The following is a 17753-nucleotide window of genomic DNA, read 5'->3' as shown; positions in this document are numbered from 1 at the left end:
ACAGGACATGAGCTGCCCAGAGAAGGGCTGACTACTGCCCTCCACGGGCAGCAGGGCTGCTGGCGGGAGGTGAGGCTGGGGCGGGGGGGGGGGGGTGTCATGGTGTCCTGTCCGGACAGGGCCCTGCTGGTCCCAAAGGAGAGGAAATTATTATGCAGCCCGGGACCTGTGAGCCCGGGGCAGTGCCCTCACCATGTGGACGCCAGGAGGCAGCTGGGACAGTGCCCTCACCAGACCAGTGCAGGGACGGGGCCCTGCCAGGTGGCGGGCTCACAGGCAGACTCTGGACTCTACAGTTGAACCAAGGGGCTGGTAACAGTAAGCGGGTGACCATCGCTTGAGCGGATGAAAACACCCTGGTCTCTGTCACACAATTCACCCCTTCCCAGAGGCCCTATGCTCCAACAGGAGTCACCATAAATCAAGGCATCTATCTCATGGATCACAAAGTTAAAAAAAAGGTCTGTTGGGGCGCTTGGGTAGCTCCGTCAGTTAAGCGGCTGCCTGTGGCTCGGGTCACGGTCCCAGGGTCCTAGGATCGAGCCCCGCATCAGGCACCCTGCTCAGCGGAGAGTCTGCTCCTCCCTCTGCTGCTCCTCTGCCTGCTCCTGCTCTCTCTCTGATGAACAAAATCTTTAAAAAACAAAAAGGGCCAGAAAAGAAAGGAAAAACACAAGAAAAGAAAACAAGCTGCTAAGCCATCACAAGACCAAGTCACCTACGTGTGGCCCTGTCTCAGCAGGAACCAAGGCAAGTCCCCCATGAGAGCAGGGGCAGCCTGATGCGCTGGGCTGAGGGGGATCCCCCGTATGCATGGCAAGATGGCGGGGACCTGAAGCGGCGAGGAGTCTCCCGCCAGGGCCCTCGGACAGAGCTGTGGGGGCACCTGGCTTCACAGCAAGGCCAAGGTGCCTTGGGGCTCCCGCACCCCCAGCCGCTGGCACCCGGCCTCCGGCCTCCAGCATCCCGGTCCACAGCAACGACCAGCACACCCCGGGCGGGAACTGGGCTCTCGGCCGCAGACAGCCGGCAATGCCTCCCGGCATAGCGAACCAAACACGACCCCCAGAAAGAGGGACAGAGGAGCTGACCACACCCAGCAGGCAGCTAGGGCCGCGCGGACAGGCCCAGAGCAGATGGGCACCTCGGCGTCCCCAGCAGTCAGCGGTCACCTCGCTCACCTTCAGGGTCATCGCTGGGTCCCAGCAACCAGAGAATGACCCAGGAAAGACCCAGGACAGTTCCGGGTCCGTGCCTCATTCTGCCAGGCGGTGGGAGACCCTGCCGGGGGCGGATCTGGCTTTCAGAAGCACCAGGCCGCATGGTGACAAGGGACCTACTCACCCGCCTGATGGAGCGAGAGGCTGGAAGCGCCCTAAGACAGGCCGACGGATGGTTCTCCGCCAGGCTCTCCTTTCCAGGGCCCGGCATGGGGATCAAGTCCACAATTCCACCTCAGCGGGACAGACCCTGTGCTCTGCGCTGTCTTTGGAATTGGGGATGCGACAGCGGCGGCGGGGGTCGGGGGGGTCACAACCTCTACACCAAGGACGTCTGCACTTGAACACCTGGGCTAGAGGCGACTGCTGTGGGCGGCCGGCATCGAGCAGCCTCTCTCCGGAGACCCAGGGCACAGTTAAGTCAGCAAGCACCCAAACAAAGGGACTGCTCCTATCACACCTGAGCCCACAGATGGGTACGTGTCATCCGGAGAAACCCCGATTCAGGAGACATGTGGGAGCCCAGGGCCATGCACTTGTAAGGCAAGAGCCGAGAGCCAGGCCTGGCCCTTAAGTGACTTTCCTGACCCTCAAGGTGGCCATGAGAATGGGCCGGGGCGTGCAGACTCCTGAAGCCCGCTCTGCCGGCCGTGGCTGGCACGGGCAGGCGTGACCGCTGTACCCTCGCGTCTTCCCAAGCACACAGGAGTCACCTTGGCTCCCCAGACCCGAGCGTCCCAACCAAGGGGCCACGGTGGCCCGAGCCTCACTCTTCACGGTCCTCTAGAGCCGGCAGGGCTCCCCACAGGCAGAGGAGGTGAGCTGCTCCCCGAGGGCCTCCGAGGGCGGGTCGGGGTCACTCAGGGCTGCACGTGGGAGACAGCGGCCTCCCTGCCCCAGGCGGCGGTGTGGCTGAGCTGACCGAGTCACCTGGGAGGGCCTGAGGAACACGCAGTGAGTGGGTCAGGTGCCGCAGCACAGCGGCCGGTGAAAGCCCCTGTCGGCGGAGACTGGGAGGGCTGTGGTGGGACCGTCTGCCCCAGCTGCGGAGAGCCGAGCGCCGGGCCCGTCCCTCACACACGGCCTGGCACCTGTTGCAGAGTGTGCACACGTTCCCGCCCGCGTGCAGGGCTGAGTCCTCGGGAGAGCGAGTACAGGGCAGGGGACCCTGCGGTGAGCTCTCACGCAGGCCTGTGGTCACCCTCAGCCACCTGCACCTACAGTCACAGCCAAGCTGCTGCCCCAGCCTTTAGCCTGCGCTGGCCTGACCAGAGCCTCCGTCCTGGTCCTCTGGGGCTTCTCCCCACAGAGCAGAGCCCGCACCCCTGCAGGGTGGCCAAGGGGCAGCGCGCGCACCATGGGTGCTCTGACACCATGACACGGGCTGCGGGCATGGGGTGGGCACGCTGCGGGGGAAGGGGGAGAGGGGATGGGGCCGCATGCAGAGGAAGGAGCCAAGCATGTTCTAGAACCCGACCTGACCCACCAGGCCCTGAGGGGCGCGCTCAGATAGGAGAGAAATGGTCTAATTAGCCTTTTTAACAGAGAATTGCCTCACAGGGCCCAGCAACCTCTTTCCTCCACGCTTGCCGCTGCTCACCACGCCAGCAAGCACGCGTCCTGGGCTCCGCTCTCCAAGAGTGCCAGCCACGGGTCCCAGTCCGTGTCCCCGGCAGGGCAGGATTGCCACCGTCTGCCCCGGGGCCGGCTCCGGCTCTAAGGAAACCTGCACGGCTCTGGCCTCGGCACCACCAGAGAGACCAGTAAAGCCCCACTCCAGGCCAACAGGCCGAAGTGTGACAGGCGCGCACACGGCGCAGGCCCCAGCAGCCCCGGCTCTGCTTCAACGAGGCAACCCATCAATTACGGGGGACACCAGGGGCGAGAAGAACGGAGAACGCGCTAACAACGAACGGCATGTGGTTCTGAGGGGGCCATGTGTTTTGTTACAGGCTCGTGGAAGCAATGGAAACCAGATGTGGCCGCGGCGGGCTCCAGGTGAGCTCGCGGCCCGGCTCCGCGACAGGCCGCAGCTGCTGGCACAGGCCGCGGACCGCGGGTGCGTACTGGAGGGGGGACGGGCAGCCCGGAGCCAACCAATGCCAGGAAATCCACGGCCGGCCGAGGTCAGCGGCACCCGAGTCCACCTCGGCCGCAGCCATCCATGAAGCACACAAGGCCGAGATGCCCGGCGGTGAGGGACCCAGCAGGGGCTGGTGCAGGCCACCTGTGTCCCTCTCCAAGGGGACTTCCTCCATCCTAACTGCCAAATCCATGCAACTTGGCGCAGGACGCTCAGATGGCTTCTGACCACTCTGATCTGTTTCTCTGGGGAACCCCGCCATTCCCCAGGGACCCCCAAAAGGGGAATCTTTCTGCCAGCCCGTCCTCCCAAGAAGACAAAAAAGAGCACGGCCTGCTCCTCTGAGCCCCAGGAGAGACTGTGCCCCCCAGGGGAGGCTGTGGGGGGCATGGACACCAGCTAGGGGCTTTCTAAGCCCGGGGACAAAGACAGCAACAAATCTAAGGGCCACATGCCTTCCACGGCTGGCAGCCTAGCTGCCCAGGACCTAGAGCAAGTTCAACTCTCTTGCCAGGCTTTTGGGACCTTTTGTCGATCATGGTAGGCAGGGAGACCAGGCTCCTACTAGGGCAGGCACTCCTTAGCCATCACCAGCAAAAGACACCCAAAACCCAGGGGCAAACAGCACTGCTGCCCCCGAGGGGCCTCTCCCAGAAGGGCAGGCCGGGCGGCAGCCGAGCAGAGCACGATCCGCGGTGGGGGTCTATTGCGGGGGAGGGATCAGACATGCGCGGACACACCAGGAGTGTGAACGCCTAAAACCCAACCTTCATCGAGCAGAAGCCCCAGATTGAAGCACACCCCTCCCCCCAGCACCCAAGCCTGATGCTACTCAGCGGCTGGGGGGTGAAGGCTGAGGAAGCCCTCCCCGCACCCCTGCCAGCTCTGCCTGGGACCACCAGAGGCTCCAAGAAAACTTCTCCCACCGACTCGGGACACGAAGGAGCCCCTTCTGCAGCCCAGAAAGCCACGCTCAGAAGCCACCCCGCACCCCGGAGAGAGCAAAGCCACGGGTGGGCCATGGAGCTTACGGCAGCAGGCCTTCTGAGCTGGCCTGCAGCTATAGAAGGCCGCGCGGGCCACCCCTCCCCACGGGCCGGTGGGCCGGCAGCAGGGGGGGCCGTCAAACAAAGCCATGGGGCATCGCTGACCTTGTCCAAGCAACACCTCATCCCCAAACCAGAGCAAGCCAACCTGACAACACGCACACACCTGCTTACCTGTCAGCGCGCCTTGCGGCGGGCTCTGAGCTCTCCATCCTGCTGTCCCGCACAGGCAGGCAGCCGTTCCCGGCCCTACTCGACCAGCCAAACGGGACCAGAGTGGGGGAGACAGCCGGGAAGTACCGCTCGCGCACCGTGACCCTGAGACGGCCCTGCGGGGGCGCCTCAGGAAAGCTGCAGGGCTGGGGCGTGTGCATACCTGGACGTTGCGTACCTGGGAGCCGAGCCGCCTCTGCCTTTACGATGCCCTCGGCCTCTTCAATCCGGCCAGCTGGGGCTTCCTCGGCCAAGTCCACGGGGGCGTCCTCGCTCACGGACAGGGTCGTGTGCGTGCCAACCACCAGGACACCCAGGCCAACCCAGAACACCAGCTGGACAAGACAAAGACCCAAGGGTCAAAGGGGTCGGGCGATCCCTGCAGCCCTGCCCCACGTAGGGGAGGAAGGGGCAGGAGGGCACAGCGCAGAGCGGGAGGCCGTGGTCCTGCTGGCCGGCCTGCCCCCATGCTGGCCGCTAGGAGGTGGGGGTCCCTAACTAGCCAACGTGACCGACTCATCGGCCCAACCTGCCAAAGCCAGGCCGGCCCCGAAGGAAGGGGCAGGCTCTCTGCAAAGAGTAGACCCCCGCAACCACCGGCCAGGCCTCCTGGAGAGTAGGAGCTGGACCTGCCGACACCTGTGGCTGCCGAGGTAGGGCTTCCTGATGGCTCCGCCCAGAAGAGGAAGAATCTCAGGGCAGTGCCCTCCCCTAAGGGGGCACTTCAGCCTCCCGCGTGTCACCCGACAGCTGTGCAGCAGGCCCAGGGCGCAGTCAGTCTGCCTCCCATGTGGTCATGCGCAGGCCACGCCTGGAGCCACTGGCACAGAGGGGGAGGCGGCTCCCCACCCACCTTGAGCAGTGGGTGCCCAGTGCGGCTGCCCAGTGAGTCGTGCTGCCCATGCTGCTGCCTGCCGAGGGTCCTCGCCCCTGGGCCCATCCCTCCCATGAGGGAGCCAGGCAGGTCACAAACGCAGCTCAGAGATTTGGGAGGACCAAGCCTGCCCTGCGTGACACCGTCCCCTCCCGCAATGTCTCCGTGAAGACATGCACACGCTGGCCCGATGCGTGCCATTATCTCTGCGGCTACTTCTGCCCCGCCTGCGCCCGGCCTGCCAGGCTGTCCCCACGGAGCAGGGACTCCTGGTCCTGTGGAGTCTGCAGAACGTCCCCCTGCCAGGCCACCTGCCCCAAGAGCCAGGGAGACCCTGCCGCTCACCCCATGCAGTCTCAGAGCCAGGATTCAAACTTTTTTCCCAAAGTCATGTTGACTTTAAAATGGACCAGTTAAAAAAAAAACCAGTGAGCCCTCCCTGGGGCAAACCAGTCGGAGAAGGGGCGCTCCTCAGAGGAACAGCCTCCACTCACAAAGGCGGACGAGGCCGGGGGACAAAGCCTGCAGGACGTGTCCATTTCTGCGCAGCCGCTCCGCAAACACTGTGCTGCCCCAGCGCTCACAGAGGCCGAGGACAGGCCGTTCTCCCGAGGCCGGCCACACGTCAGGGAGGCCCTGGGGTGCCCCTCCAGCCTGCCACGGCTGGTGCAACAGGGTTACCCAAGGTTCGCAGCGAGATCTGGGAAGCCAACGCGGCATCCGCAGACTCCACACCGCGCAGCACGGGGTCGAGAGCTCCCGACTGTGACCACGCCGCCCCGCCCCCCCCCAAGTGTTTTCCTACAAGCTTGAGCACGCTCAGCACTAGCACAGGACAGCTTCCCCAGAAGGGAAGATTCGTGGGGCAGTGATGGTGTCCACAAGTGACCGAGGTCGTTTTAAAAGTTAAAAGGAAAGGACGCTTCAAATCCCCTGCATCTCATACTTCCCAACCAACAGCAGAAATGACCTTGCTGAGAAGCAACAAGAGAAGTTCTTCTCCTAACTCGGAGCGCGCGGCACCATCAGGACAGTGACCAGCAGTGGGTAAGAGCCCCCGGCGCGAGCCACTCTGCGGCTCCAGCTGCCGCTCGGGCAGGAGACCACTCTAGAGCAGCCCGAGGCCAGCGCCCGCCTGGGGCCACCCCGACAGGACAGGGACACAAAGCAGGAGGCGTCCTGCCCAGTCGGTCACTACACTGCTTTCCTACCACATCGCCGAGCAGCCCCACGGGAGACTGGAATGGCAGCATTTCACTCATGACTCGGAATTTTTTCTTTCAACCCTGGGCTTCCTGGTCTAAAAGCAAAAACCTCACACGCAGAATAAATAAACATTAACTCCTTCAATACTGGAAGACAGCAAGCTTCCTGAAAAAGACCAAGAGCGCGTTAACATAAGGCTGATTTAGCAAGAACGGCCTGCATGGAGCCCGGAAATCCCAGAAAAGAAACCAGGTCTAGGAGGTCCCCCACACACCTGCCCTTGCCACCTGCCCGGACCTCCCATGCCCCCTCTTGGGCGTGTGTCCTCCAGCTCCAACCCCGCTCCCACACCCGGCGGCAGCCCCCACGCCCCCTGTGCTGAGACCCCACTCGTCTCCCCACACACCAGGCTCACCCGGCTGCTCCGGGCTCTGCAGGGCCCCCAGCAGCCGACCGCGGGCCAGAGCGTGGGCAGCCTGCAGGCCAGGCAGAGCCTCGGGAACCGGCCCCTCACCCCAGCTCGCCACCCTCATCGCTTCTCTGAAGAAACACCGCGGGCCCAGGAAACCCCCAGGCAGGGAAGCCAAAGCCACCCTGACTGGAGGGCGGCCGTGAGATGAATGCGCGCAGACGGTCAGCGGGGACACGGTGGGCTCCAGTCCACGGGGCAATGGCGCATGCAGCAGCCAAGCTTCCTTCGGCAAGCACGAAGTAGAAGCAAGTCAGCCAGAGCCAGGCCAGGGGAGAGGGCACAGGGGCCATCGAGTCCCCAGGAGCAGGTGTAACGGCTACATGCTGACCATGGGCACAGACCTGAGTTCTATGAGACCCAGGATCTTGTGACCGGCGAGAGCTCCCAGGGCCCCCACTCCGCCACTGAAGTGTGGGAGGCTGGCTGCGGAATGGGTGCCAAAAGGAATGATCGCGGGTTCTCTGAAGTCCTGAGTAAGGGATGCTGACCCTGGAGAAGGGGGGCCAAGGTCTGTGCCATCCGGGCTGGCCATGGATAGACGACTGGGAGCTGCCCTAGAGCCTGCCTGGGGTGCAGGGGTGCCGTGGCCTCAGGACGGGGGGAGGGGGTCAGCTGGGCCTGGAGCTCAACCTCACCTCCGGCGCCCCAAGCACAGCCCCTTCTGGGTCCAGCCCTGCATGAGTCCAACAGGACGAGGGCGGTGAGCGTGTCCGGTGTGCCAGCCTTACTCCACAGTCCCCCAGCAGGGCCACCAGAAGGAGAAACACAGCACACTCCGAGGGCTTAGCCCAGGCTTAGCAAAACCCGGGGCTTGGCCCGGGGCCACAAGTACCATGGTGTCCCAGAGAACCCCTCAAGCCATGACCTGCATGTAGCCTCCAGATCTGCAGAGGTTCCCGACTCAAAAACAAAAAAGCACTCACTTCTTACACGGGAGCCTGTCTGAACACCACACGGGTTCAAATTCCGCACCTCTTGAAACACACCTGGAGACAGGGGCTCTGGCCGCCGTGCAACCATACGCCCTGATTCGGGTCTCCGCGTCAGGGTGTACCCCACCCCCAGCCCCCAGATCCCAGCTGGAAGGCCTTGGGTGCTGGGCTCTGGTGGAGGTCGGATGGCAACCGGTGTGTGGCTCACTGTCTCCAAGTCTCGGTCTCATGTGTTCACCTACAGCCTTCCGGGGGCACAGCACCGGCCTGTGACCTGGGCAACCCCCGCTCTCTCCTTGGGGCCCCGCCAGCAGCTCCTGCTCCCTCTGCGGGCTTCCAGGCTGTGGCATGTCAATTCCCAACACCTCCATCCAGGTGGAGACTGGAGAGACCGTCCAATTTCTCAGATTCTCAAGGTAAAGAATGAACTCATGATGGCAGAGAAAGTTCCTTTTTGATGCACTAAAGGCACACTGTGTCACAGGCTCACTCCACCTACAAGGACGCTTCTCAGCACATTCCTTTGAGACTTTCTGCTGCCCAGTCCCAACATGTCCATCAGCCACGCACCCTGTCCAGCTCTTCTCTAGGTCTGTGTCCAGAGAGCCGTCAGGCGGGCCAGGGGAGCGGGCCCTGGGCCTGGCGCTGGGCCCGCATTTTCTGCAGGAGCAGCAGCCGGAGCTCTCGGGACAGAAGGCAGAAAGGAGCCAAGCAGGTGCCCTCCAGACCCGAGCTTTGTGTGCACCAAACTCTAGCCACATTGCCCAGTTTGTGCCTTGGAAGATTCATTTCCCTCAAAACACTAAAGCTACCTGTGTGCAAATAAAACACAGCAGCACATACTAACAGAACACCACAGTCAGACGGTCCATCCCCAAACTGACGTGTGATACCCAAGTCATCAGAGCACTGAGTTGGAGGGACAAACTTTACCATCTTCACAAATGGTTAACACGATTCAATGTGTTTTTTGGATTTCAAAACCAGAGCAAAGGAGGCACAGATGGACACTTGTCTTAGCACAGTTCCACGGGTGCTCACGTACGCCGTGTGCAGGCGTGTGGGCGTGCATGTTTGTTCCCATACGCGCAGCCACAGCCACATCAGGCTCAACAGTTCGACACCAGGGGCTCTCGCCGCTGAGTCAGGAGCTGGCCCCGCGGCCAGATGCGCAGGACACACAGATCAGGAAAGAGAAGCCCTAACAACTGGGAAGGAGGAGGAGGGATAGTCCAGAGGTGCCGTCGGACTGCAAGGAGGTGGGCGGGCAAAGAGCAAACCCGTGAAACAGGCAGGGAAGAAGCTGGCAGAAGAGGAGCCTCGGACATCTCCGAGGTGGCGGTGCGGCCGTCTCGCGGTCTGGCTGGCGCAGGCCGGGCCGGACCCCACCCCCTGCAACTGCACGGAAGACTGCAAGGTACGCACTGCAGATTCGCCGGAGTGTGGAGGGAACGACACCGTCCAAAGTGATCTACAGCTTCGAAGACTTCTGATGAGACCAAAGAAACAAAAAGCTGGACTTTGTTCTGGCAAGAGGCAGATCGGCTAACTCCAACACGCCTCTGGAGAATGAACAGGCGACGTATCCAGAAATGTCATAAGTCAAAGTGAGGAAGAAGGATCAGAATTCAAATGTTTCCCAAGCCGGGCACCCAGCTGGCTCGGTCAGTAAGTGTGCAACTCCCAATTGCAGGATCGTGGGTTCTAGCCCCACCCTGGATGTGGGGATTACTACAAATAAATCAATAAAATTAAAAAAAAAAAAGTTGGATCCAAATTTTAAAAAGTTTCCAGAGCGATGCATCACAGAGCAGGGGGCACTACCATGGCCACAGTGGCAAGCAGTACGGACGGCAGCACATTCGAACACAAGTCCCAAACCAGGCCCAAGCCCACACGAGGTCCAGTACGAGAGCAGTACCACCACCCAGCAGCGACCCAGCCCTGAGGCTGCCATCTATGGAGCCTGCTTGGGTTCTTACCCTGAAATAAAACACAGACGATCAAGGATTTTCATGAAAAACAATGAAATCATGAAAGCCCTGGAACTGAAGAAAGAATTTTTTAAAAATCATACTGAAGAGGAAGGGCCTTTCTAACAATGACTTCTTCCCCCTGAAAGAGTCCAAGGGACTAAAACTCTGGGACGTGACAAACAGAAAAATCTTTGCAATCTGGAGGCAGCAGCTGGTTAGTTTCTGCATGCCCTCAGGAGTTTCCCCAAACTCACTAAAATCGCCCAATTGGCAGACAACCTTGGCCACCAAGACCGCCGGTGAGACCCCGGATCACAGAGGAAAGCACGGAGGCCCCGTGAGGTCAGGCTCCTCCTGACCTGCAGTGCTGAGCACCAGGCAGGAGAGCAGCAGCCTGGAGCTTGCGACGCTCAAGCCGGAGTCAGGGGTTAGAGGGGAGGGTGAGGGGGCTCTCGGGCAGCCAGAACTCGGGCAGCCACCATCCTCATAGAAGGGCACCCACATTCTGCATGCAGTTCTCTCTAAGGTACATGCCAACTACGCAGAGAGGTGCGAGACAACAGAAGCTAAGCAGAGAATTTACCAATGTGAGGGCAAGGGCGTTTAGCTGAGACCCTGGAAGGGCTGTGCCCTAGGAGTGAGGCAAACCAGGAACAGCCTCCCCTTAAGTGAACACAGGCCTTTTGCCATCCTCTGTCTGCTGGAAGACAGCATCATCGAGAACCTCTACCATTTCTCAAACACAATGGCCACCAACTACCAAGCATGCCAGAAGACAGGACCAAGTGACAGAAAACCAAGAGGCTGCAAAGGCTCAATAAAATGAAATGTTGGCAATTTTAAAACAATAATAACATCTCGCAATGTTTAAAACACACATAAAATTAAAATACACAGAAACAATGGCACCACAGGCCAGAGGAGGGTAAATGGGAGTAAAACGTTATGGGATGCTTGGCTTGTCTGTGAATTGGTAAAACCAACTTACTGTCAACTCTAATAAATCGAGGACCCATACTAAACTGCTCTGTGTGACCATTAGAACAGAAATGTGCACCTCCAGCTAAAAGACAAATAAAACACGAATACTTAAAATGTGTGATTTATCCAAGTCACCAAGAAAGAAACAAACAAAAAAGAACAGATGGGACAAGTAAAAACAGAGTAAGATGGAAGCTTTAATCCCCCCAAAATCAGTAATTACATTCACTATAAAGAGTCTTAAATACTCCTATTAACAAATTGGATAAAAACAAAACGAAACAAAAGCCAACCATATGCCATTATCTGAGATACACCATAAGTATAAAGGCATAGAAAGATCATAAAAGAAAAGACAAAAAACTTGTCTGTGTAAATATAAATCCAAAACAAAGCTGGGTCAGTCACACTGTATCAGACAAGACCATTTTAAGGACAGAAGCATTTCAAAGACAAACAGAGACATTTCACAAGAAAAAGGTCAGTTTAGCAACATGTGAGGGTCCTGAACTGTATGCTCCCAGTAACACAGCTTCAAGATAAAAAGCAAAGACTGATACAGCTAAAAGGAGAAATAAACAAATCCACAATTACAGTGAACTTGTTACATCTTCCCCAGAACTGATAAACAAGATTAAAGAAACAGCAAGAACACGTGAAATCTGACCATCGCAGTGAGTACAGCTGACCTAACCGCACAGCTGCCCGCAGCCCACGGCAGCCATCGGCGCAAACCATAAGCTGGGCTGCAAGCAAGTCTCAAGAAGGTCAAAGGAGGAAATTCATATTCTTCAGTGTGTGTTCTCCCAGCACAATGGGGTCGCACTAGAGATCAGTACAAGAGTATGAGGAAATCCCCCAGAGTCTGAACGTCTGAAGAAGCCACGGGTAAAAGAAGACATAAGGAAAGCTGGGAAATGCTGGGACATGAAGGGTCGGGTCAGTCCTCCGGTCCGTGGTCTGGCACAACCCCATCAAAGTCCAACTCGGCTGTGCAGGAGGAGGCCTGCAAGCGGACTCCGCGGCAGATGCTAAGGGCCAGTGATGGAAAGACCCCGGGCAGAAGAATGAAGGTCAAGGCACCTGCCGCCCACCGTGAAGACTGTAAAGACACAGCGCTCGGAGCAGGACCATGAGGACGAGGACAGACTGACAGACCAGCAACAGAGGTGTCCCCAGCAATCCCCTGGGGAAACAGGACTGATGACAGCCATGACACCACAGTGCCGGGGAAAGGGGGGTGCGATCAGCTAAGGGCCTTCACCCCACCTCCCCACCCGATGGAGCTTGCACGTGAATGCGGACAAGAAAACAAGCAGCTTCTAGAACATGACCTATAAGGCTATCTGCAGGGCCTTGTAACGGGCGGCACACAAAAGGCCCCCAGCCAGAGAGAAAGGGGACAAACGGAACTACGCTGGCATGAAGAACACCAAGGCACCTGGCGGCACAGTCGTTACAGACGGCACAGATGCCTGGTTGGGTGTCCGACTCTTAATTTCGGCTCAGGCCATGATCTGATGGTGGTGAGATCATGCCCCAGGTCAGGCTCCAAGCTCAGCAGGGAGTCTGCTCAATTGAGATTCTCCCTCCGTCCCCCTCTGCCCCTCACCCCTGCACACACTTGCATGTGTGCGCTAAAATCAATCAATCTTTAAAAAATAAAATAGGTGTTCCTATTAGGTTAAATCTCTGCCTTTGGCTTGGGTCATGATCTCAGGGTCCTGGGATCGAGTCCCGCATGGGGCTTTCTGCTCAGGGGGAAGCCTGCTTCCCCTTTTCTCTCTGCCTGCCTCTCTGCCTGCTTGTGATCTCTCTGTCCAATCAATAAATAAAATCTTTTTTTAAAAAATTAAATAAGTAAAAATAAAATAAAATAAGAAAACAAAAGGAAGAACACGTGTTGGTGAAAAGGTACCACAGGGGCATGGAGAGGCAGCCCAGAGAGAACACTTGCAATGTGTACTTCTGAAAAAAGACTCAGAAGCTTGAAAAATGTCCACAAATCATTCAGAAGAAGACCGTCCGGCTGACAGGGCAGGACGCGCCCGACACTCACACGGCTGAGAAGCCCACGATGAAATGCTCAACATCGTCAGTCACCTGAGAATTGCAACTTAAGACCCAGACGGAGCCCCTGCTCACCCCTCAGAAGGGCCAGCACGTGCGAGGGGGGCAGAGGGCTAGCGCAACTGGAACTCCAACCCGAGGCCAGAGGCCCACCTGGAAGAGCTTGGAAAAATCTCCTGAAACCGGACAGACCCCTAAGCCCAGGATCCGGTACACCTGCCTCGGGGAGTAACCCACACGCCGGACGCACGTCCCGGACGAGCGGCCCAGAGAGCCCCACTGTGTGCGCTGGGGGCCCGCGTGGAGCCCGCAGCAGGGAGAACAGGCAGGCTGCGGCCCCCGCGGCTGACCTCAGACGTGACGCCCGAGTAAGGAAGCAGACACACAGCACGTACTGTGAGACTCTGTCCACGCCCACTCCAAGGACAAGCAGAATTATTCCCAAACGTTAGAAGACAGAAGAGCGGTAACCTTTGGAGGGGAAAGACCGTGAGACACCCCGGGGAAGCTTTGGGTGCTGGAATGTTCTAAATAAACCTTCCCTGGACGGTGGCTCCATGGCTGGGCTCACTTGGCAAACGGTCCTCACGCTATATGGGGAATCGGGTGCTTTGCTGTACACTCGCTCTGCGGCACTCCTGAAACCATCATGGGGACATCCCAAAAACAAAAAGCTCCGTCAGCCCGCGGAAGGTGAGCAAGACGCAAGGGTGGCTCCCAGGAAGAGAAATGCAGTAGCTCGTAAACACACGAGAAGACACTTGACACCCCCGCAGACCGCTGACGGGGAAAGAGGCCTGGGCTCGGCCGGGCGGTGACGGCACTGACCTCTGTACGGGCTGTGGGTAAAAGCTCCCGCGCCCACGTGCTCCTCCTCTCGGACACGGGGACTCCTCTTCCAGAAAGCTTCCCACAGACATGTTCTCAAACGCATCCCAACACTCATGTACGTGGAGAATCGGCATGGTTTTCCCTATGACACCAGAGCATGGCAGAAGTGACCCCGTGGACAGTCCCCTAGTGAGACAGTCGGGGATAGGAACGGGGAGGGGCCTGGAGTGTGCGACACACAGGCATGGATAACCCTGTCACCACACACACACGTGCTTGGGGAAAAGCGGTTCGGTCTTCAACACTCAGGCAAAGTAAGGTCTCACACACATAGGCGCGCCTGCGCACCCTGGGCCCGTGGGAACCTCCATACGTACAGAGGTAGCCGCCTGGCCTGGTCCCGCATCTCCCAGACCTTCCGAACCAAGGGCCTCCTATAGGAAGAAACTCTCATCTGAGAGCACGGCCCACACCAGTCCTGGGTGGGGCTGAGCGGCGCTCACCTGGGAGGAAAGGGTGTTCTTGTGGATTTTCTTATAGATCAGAGCCGGGCAGACGAAGCAGATGAGACTTCCCATCATCGCGCCCGTGAGGCCCAGGATCGTCTCCACTGGGAATGAGAAAGACAGGAGGCGGGTGAGCGCCAGGGGCTCCGGCAAGGCACGGAGCACAGGCTTTTGGCAAGCACAGGCAGGCAAGCCAGCCCTGCCTCCGGGCCTGGGGAACACGTGCCTCCGCAAGTCCAGCCTGTGTGCCCACAGGCACGTGAGGGGCATCCTGGCTGCTACGCGGGCGTCGGGGAGCAATCCGCAGCCCCGTGAGAACCAGAGCCCCCAACCTCCCAGCCAGGAGTCCCAGGCAAGCTCCCTGCTCCCTGCACCTCAGTTCCTGGCCCGTGAAATGGGGGCAGCGTGACTCCCTCCCTTGCTTGCGTGAACCTCGGTGAGCCACGGGGAGCAGGTGTCCTCCCACGGGGCCCAGCACAGGGCGAGGCCTACAGCACCGCACTGGCTCCTCTCAGAGCCTCTGGGCGCCCAGCGGGGGCTTCTCGGATGGCTTGTCCTGAATCGCCAACCTCCCCACCATGTGTGATTGCGCAAATCTCACTCAGGCCCTTCCCTGTCCCTTGGTGATGTGTCATCAAAACCAGGAATCAACCAACAGCATCCCCACCAAGTCCACCAACCAGGCTGGTGTCCTTGCGTGTCAGTCACTAGCTCAGCTTTGCACACGCCCACGGGTCCCTGAGGATACTACAGTGACCCACGCCTTTCCCGGGGAGAAATCGAAAGATTCACAGATGGCCTCTACTTTTTTTTTAGGGACTAGAGAGGGTTGTGAGACTCTGGGTGTCGGCTGAACACGGAGACTCCAGGCAGCGCCAGCCCTGGGGTCCCTCCCTGTCACAGCAAGCACGGAGGACAGAGCGGGCGGGAAGCCAGTCCCCGGGGCAGTCTTCCCACTTACCGTTGGGGATCAGGATTCCACCCACCATGGTTCCAAACACGACTGAGAAGGTGAGGGCTTTGAACCGCAGGGGCGGCATGTAGCCTCCAGCAGCAAAGGTCCCATCTTTTTGCTGGGTGAGAGGAAACAAAAACAGAATGGTTTTGAAATGACTGATTGCCTCTCCGCCCTCCAGCAAGGCTGCCCGTAAAGGGCTCTGCCGGTGGCCCAGGTAGGTGTGCATGGGAGGCCAGCAGGTGACTCCAGACACGGTATGACTTGGCTGAGCGGTGTTGCTGCGAGACGGTGACCCAACCAGTAACCCAGCCCAGCAAAGCTCCGGGCCGGGAAGGCCCAGGCTGCTCCTCACGCAGGCATGGGATGGAACAGGATGGAGAGTTTACAACTTTGTTTTGAAATGTTAGCAGCAGGACCTTCCATTTCCGTTGGGGCAGTGCACAAGCCAGATTAAAAACGGGACCACCAGAAGCCAGAGGGAGCTCCACAGAGCCAGGCTGATGGTTTCCGGGTACAGCAGAACCCCCCAGGGCACACACTCCCGTGCACGCTCTAATTTCCAGGTGCTTCGGAGAAGAAGGAAAGATGATAGGACATGATGTAACCAAACCCAAACTTACTCCTCCTCCAAGGCCCATTCACCAGAACCATCTTCTGGTCAGGTCGCCGGAGTGAAGCTTCTAGAGCACTACTGGGCACACAGGAAGGGCTGACCATGGTTCCTATTCCTGGGCTGGGCAATACCACTCCAGGGGAGTCTCAGAACCTTCCGTAACTAGAATTTTAAATCACCCCATTTCCATAATAGACCGTTGATGCAGGTGGCTTTCTTAGGATGGACTGGGGGGCGCTGCAGCCCAAATTTCTGATCGACCTTAGGATGACAGCTTGCACTGGGTCCGGCGAGGAGGGGCGTTGGGGCTACACCCTTTGACCCAAGAACTCCTGCCTACAAGTCTACCCGATACTCCAAGAGGAGAGGGAGAAGGGGCAGCGGTACGTGTGGTCGGGAGAGAGCACCCGTGGGAGGTCAAGCATGAAGGACCCACCGCAGCAGAGCCTCCCACAAAAGCTGGAAGAGCAAGAGCGAGGCGGCGTCACGGGTTTCCATGGAGACGCCCAGCGAAGGCAGGAGACTCAGCGAAAGGACTCTACAGAGACGCGCACAAACGCCACGTCAGCTGTGGGAGGACGGAGGGACGCAGGTGAATCTTCTTCCCTGATTTAACATCGCCTCTAATGCCACCGTGGACTGTTTCCTCAACGGTAAAAATTATATACAGAAACACAAATGCTGTTCACACACAGAGCACGTGTGCGCATCAAAGGGGGAAAGCTGGAGGCCAGCAGCTCACAGTGCGGGGGGGGGGGGGGGGGGGAGACAAGAGCTGTCCCCACCGCTGCCCCCGAGGGACCAGGCATTAAATCGTGCCATGCCTGGTGCCCAGGTGCCTGCCCAGCTAACGGGGTCGGGAATGAGGGCTCAGACTGGATGGGGAAGGACGGCCCGTCCTCCAGGGCTTGGCTCCCCCACGAGGGGCCGTCTCGATGCACAATCAGCGGGAAGCTGCCTTGAGCGCAGGACAACCCTGTGGACAACGAGCCCAGTTCTAGCTGCTCCAAAGGCCTAGGGGCCCACCTTCTCCAGTGTGGCTACTGGACACACTGTCTCCTGGAGTTCTGAGAGCCCCCCCACCCCCTCACTCCCCACCCCCCACCCTGTGGCCTAAGCAGTTCCACGTGTGTGGCCACCAGGAGTCCCGGCTGACTGCAGACCACACTCAAGGACCTCCACCCAGAGACACAAGACACTGCCATGGAGAAAAACTGTGGGCGGGTCCGTGGGCTCCCAAAGTGGGCGCATCTCGGGGCACGTCTTGGGGCACAAGTTACACACGGACCTTCTATTTTTAACTTGGCAACAGCAAAGGAGACTCTTAGCTCCAACCCACACCTCTGAAAACTTCTCATTAAGGACTCAGTGGTTCATGGCCGCACACGCGGAAGTGAAGAGAACTCAGCCTCTCGTGCCGTCTCTGATCCAAACTGTTAAAATGTCCAGTTACATAAACGTAAAAGCAAAGTGCGCTGACCCCAGGGCCCAGATGTCAGTGCCTGCCTACGGAGCCGGCTCTTCCGCACTGCCAGCCCCCCCACACCCCTCGGGGTTTCCGCTCCACCTGATTCGGAGGCAGCAGCCGGGGGACTGGGGAGTCAGGGCTCCACGCCTCCCGTGTGGACAGACCCCTGTGTGCTCTGGCACGGTCTCTTTTCTTCAAAGCTGGTTTTTAAAAAATCCCGAAGGGCGCCTGGGTAGCTCAGTGGGTTAAAGCCCCTGCCTTTGGCTTGGGTCATGGCCTCAAGGTCCTGGGATCAAGCCCGGCA

General features: G+C 59.1%; 1 protein-coding gene across 8 annotated transcripts in view; it reads right to left on the bottom strand.

Moving 5' to 3' along the window:
• The window catches only part of SLC38A10 (solute carrier family 38 member 10), a 39565-nt gene that overhangs the window by 7250 nt on the left and 14562 nt on the right, over positions 1-17753 (bottom strand). For 3 of the 8 annotated variants that reach the window (XM_045085715.1, XM_045085716.1, XM_045085722.1), the window contains exons 9-12: positions 15372-15483; positions 14408-14514; positions 4741-4897; positions 4524-4598 (exon numbers count right to left, since the gene is read on the bottom strand). In XM_045085715.1, coding sequence (XP_044941650.1) covers positions 4524-4598; positions 4741-4897; positions 14408-14514; positions 15372-15483 — 451 coding nt within the window. Of the gene's footprint in view, positions 1-4523; positions 4599-4725; positions 4898-14407; positions 14515-15371; positions 15484-17753 lie in introns of all 8 variants that reach the window. The other 5 variants (XM_045085718.1, XM_045085721.1, XM_045085719.1 and 2 more) reach the window with 2 other exon arrangements.

The sequence above is a fragment of the Mustela putorius genome, unplaced genomic scaffold, assembly GCF_011764305.1.
Source record: "Mustela putorius furo isolate JIRA1106 unplaced genomic scaffold, ASM1176430v1.1 tig00000873_pilon_pilon_pilon, whole genome shotgun sequence".
Classification (NCBI taxonomy): domain Eukaryota; kingdom Metazoa; phylum Chordata; class Mammalia; order Carnivora; family Mustelidae; genus Mustela; species Mustela putorius.
Note: the sequence above shows the minus strand (reverse complement) of the source record. Positions and strands in the feature narration are given on the sequence as shown.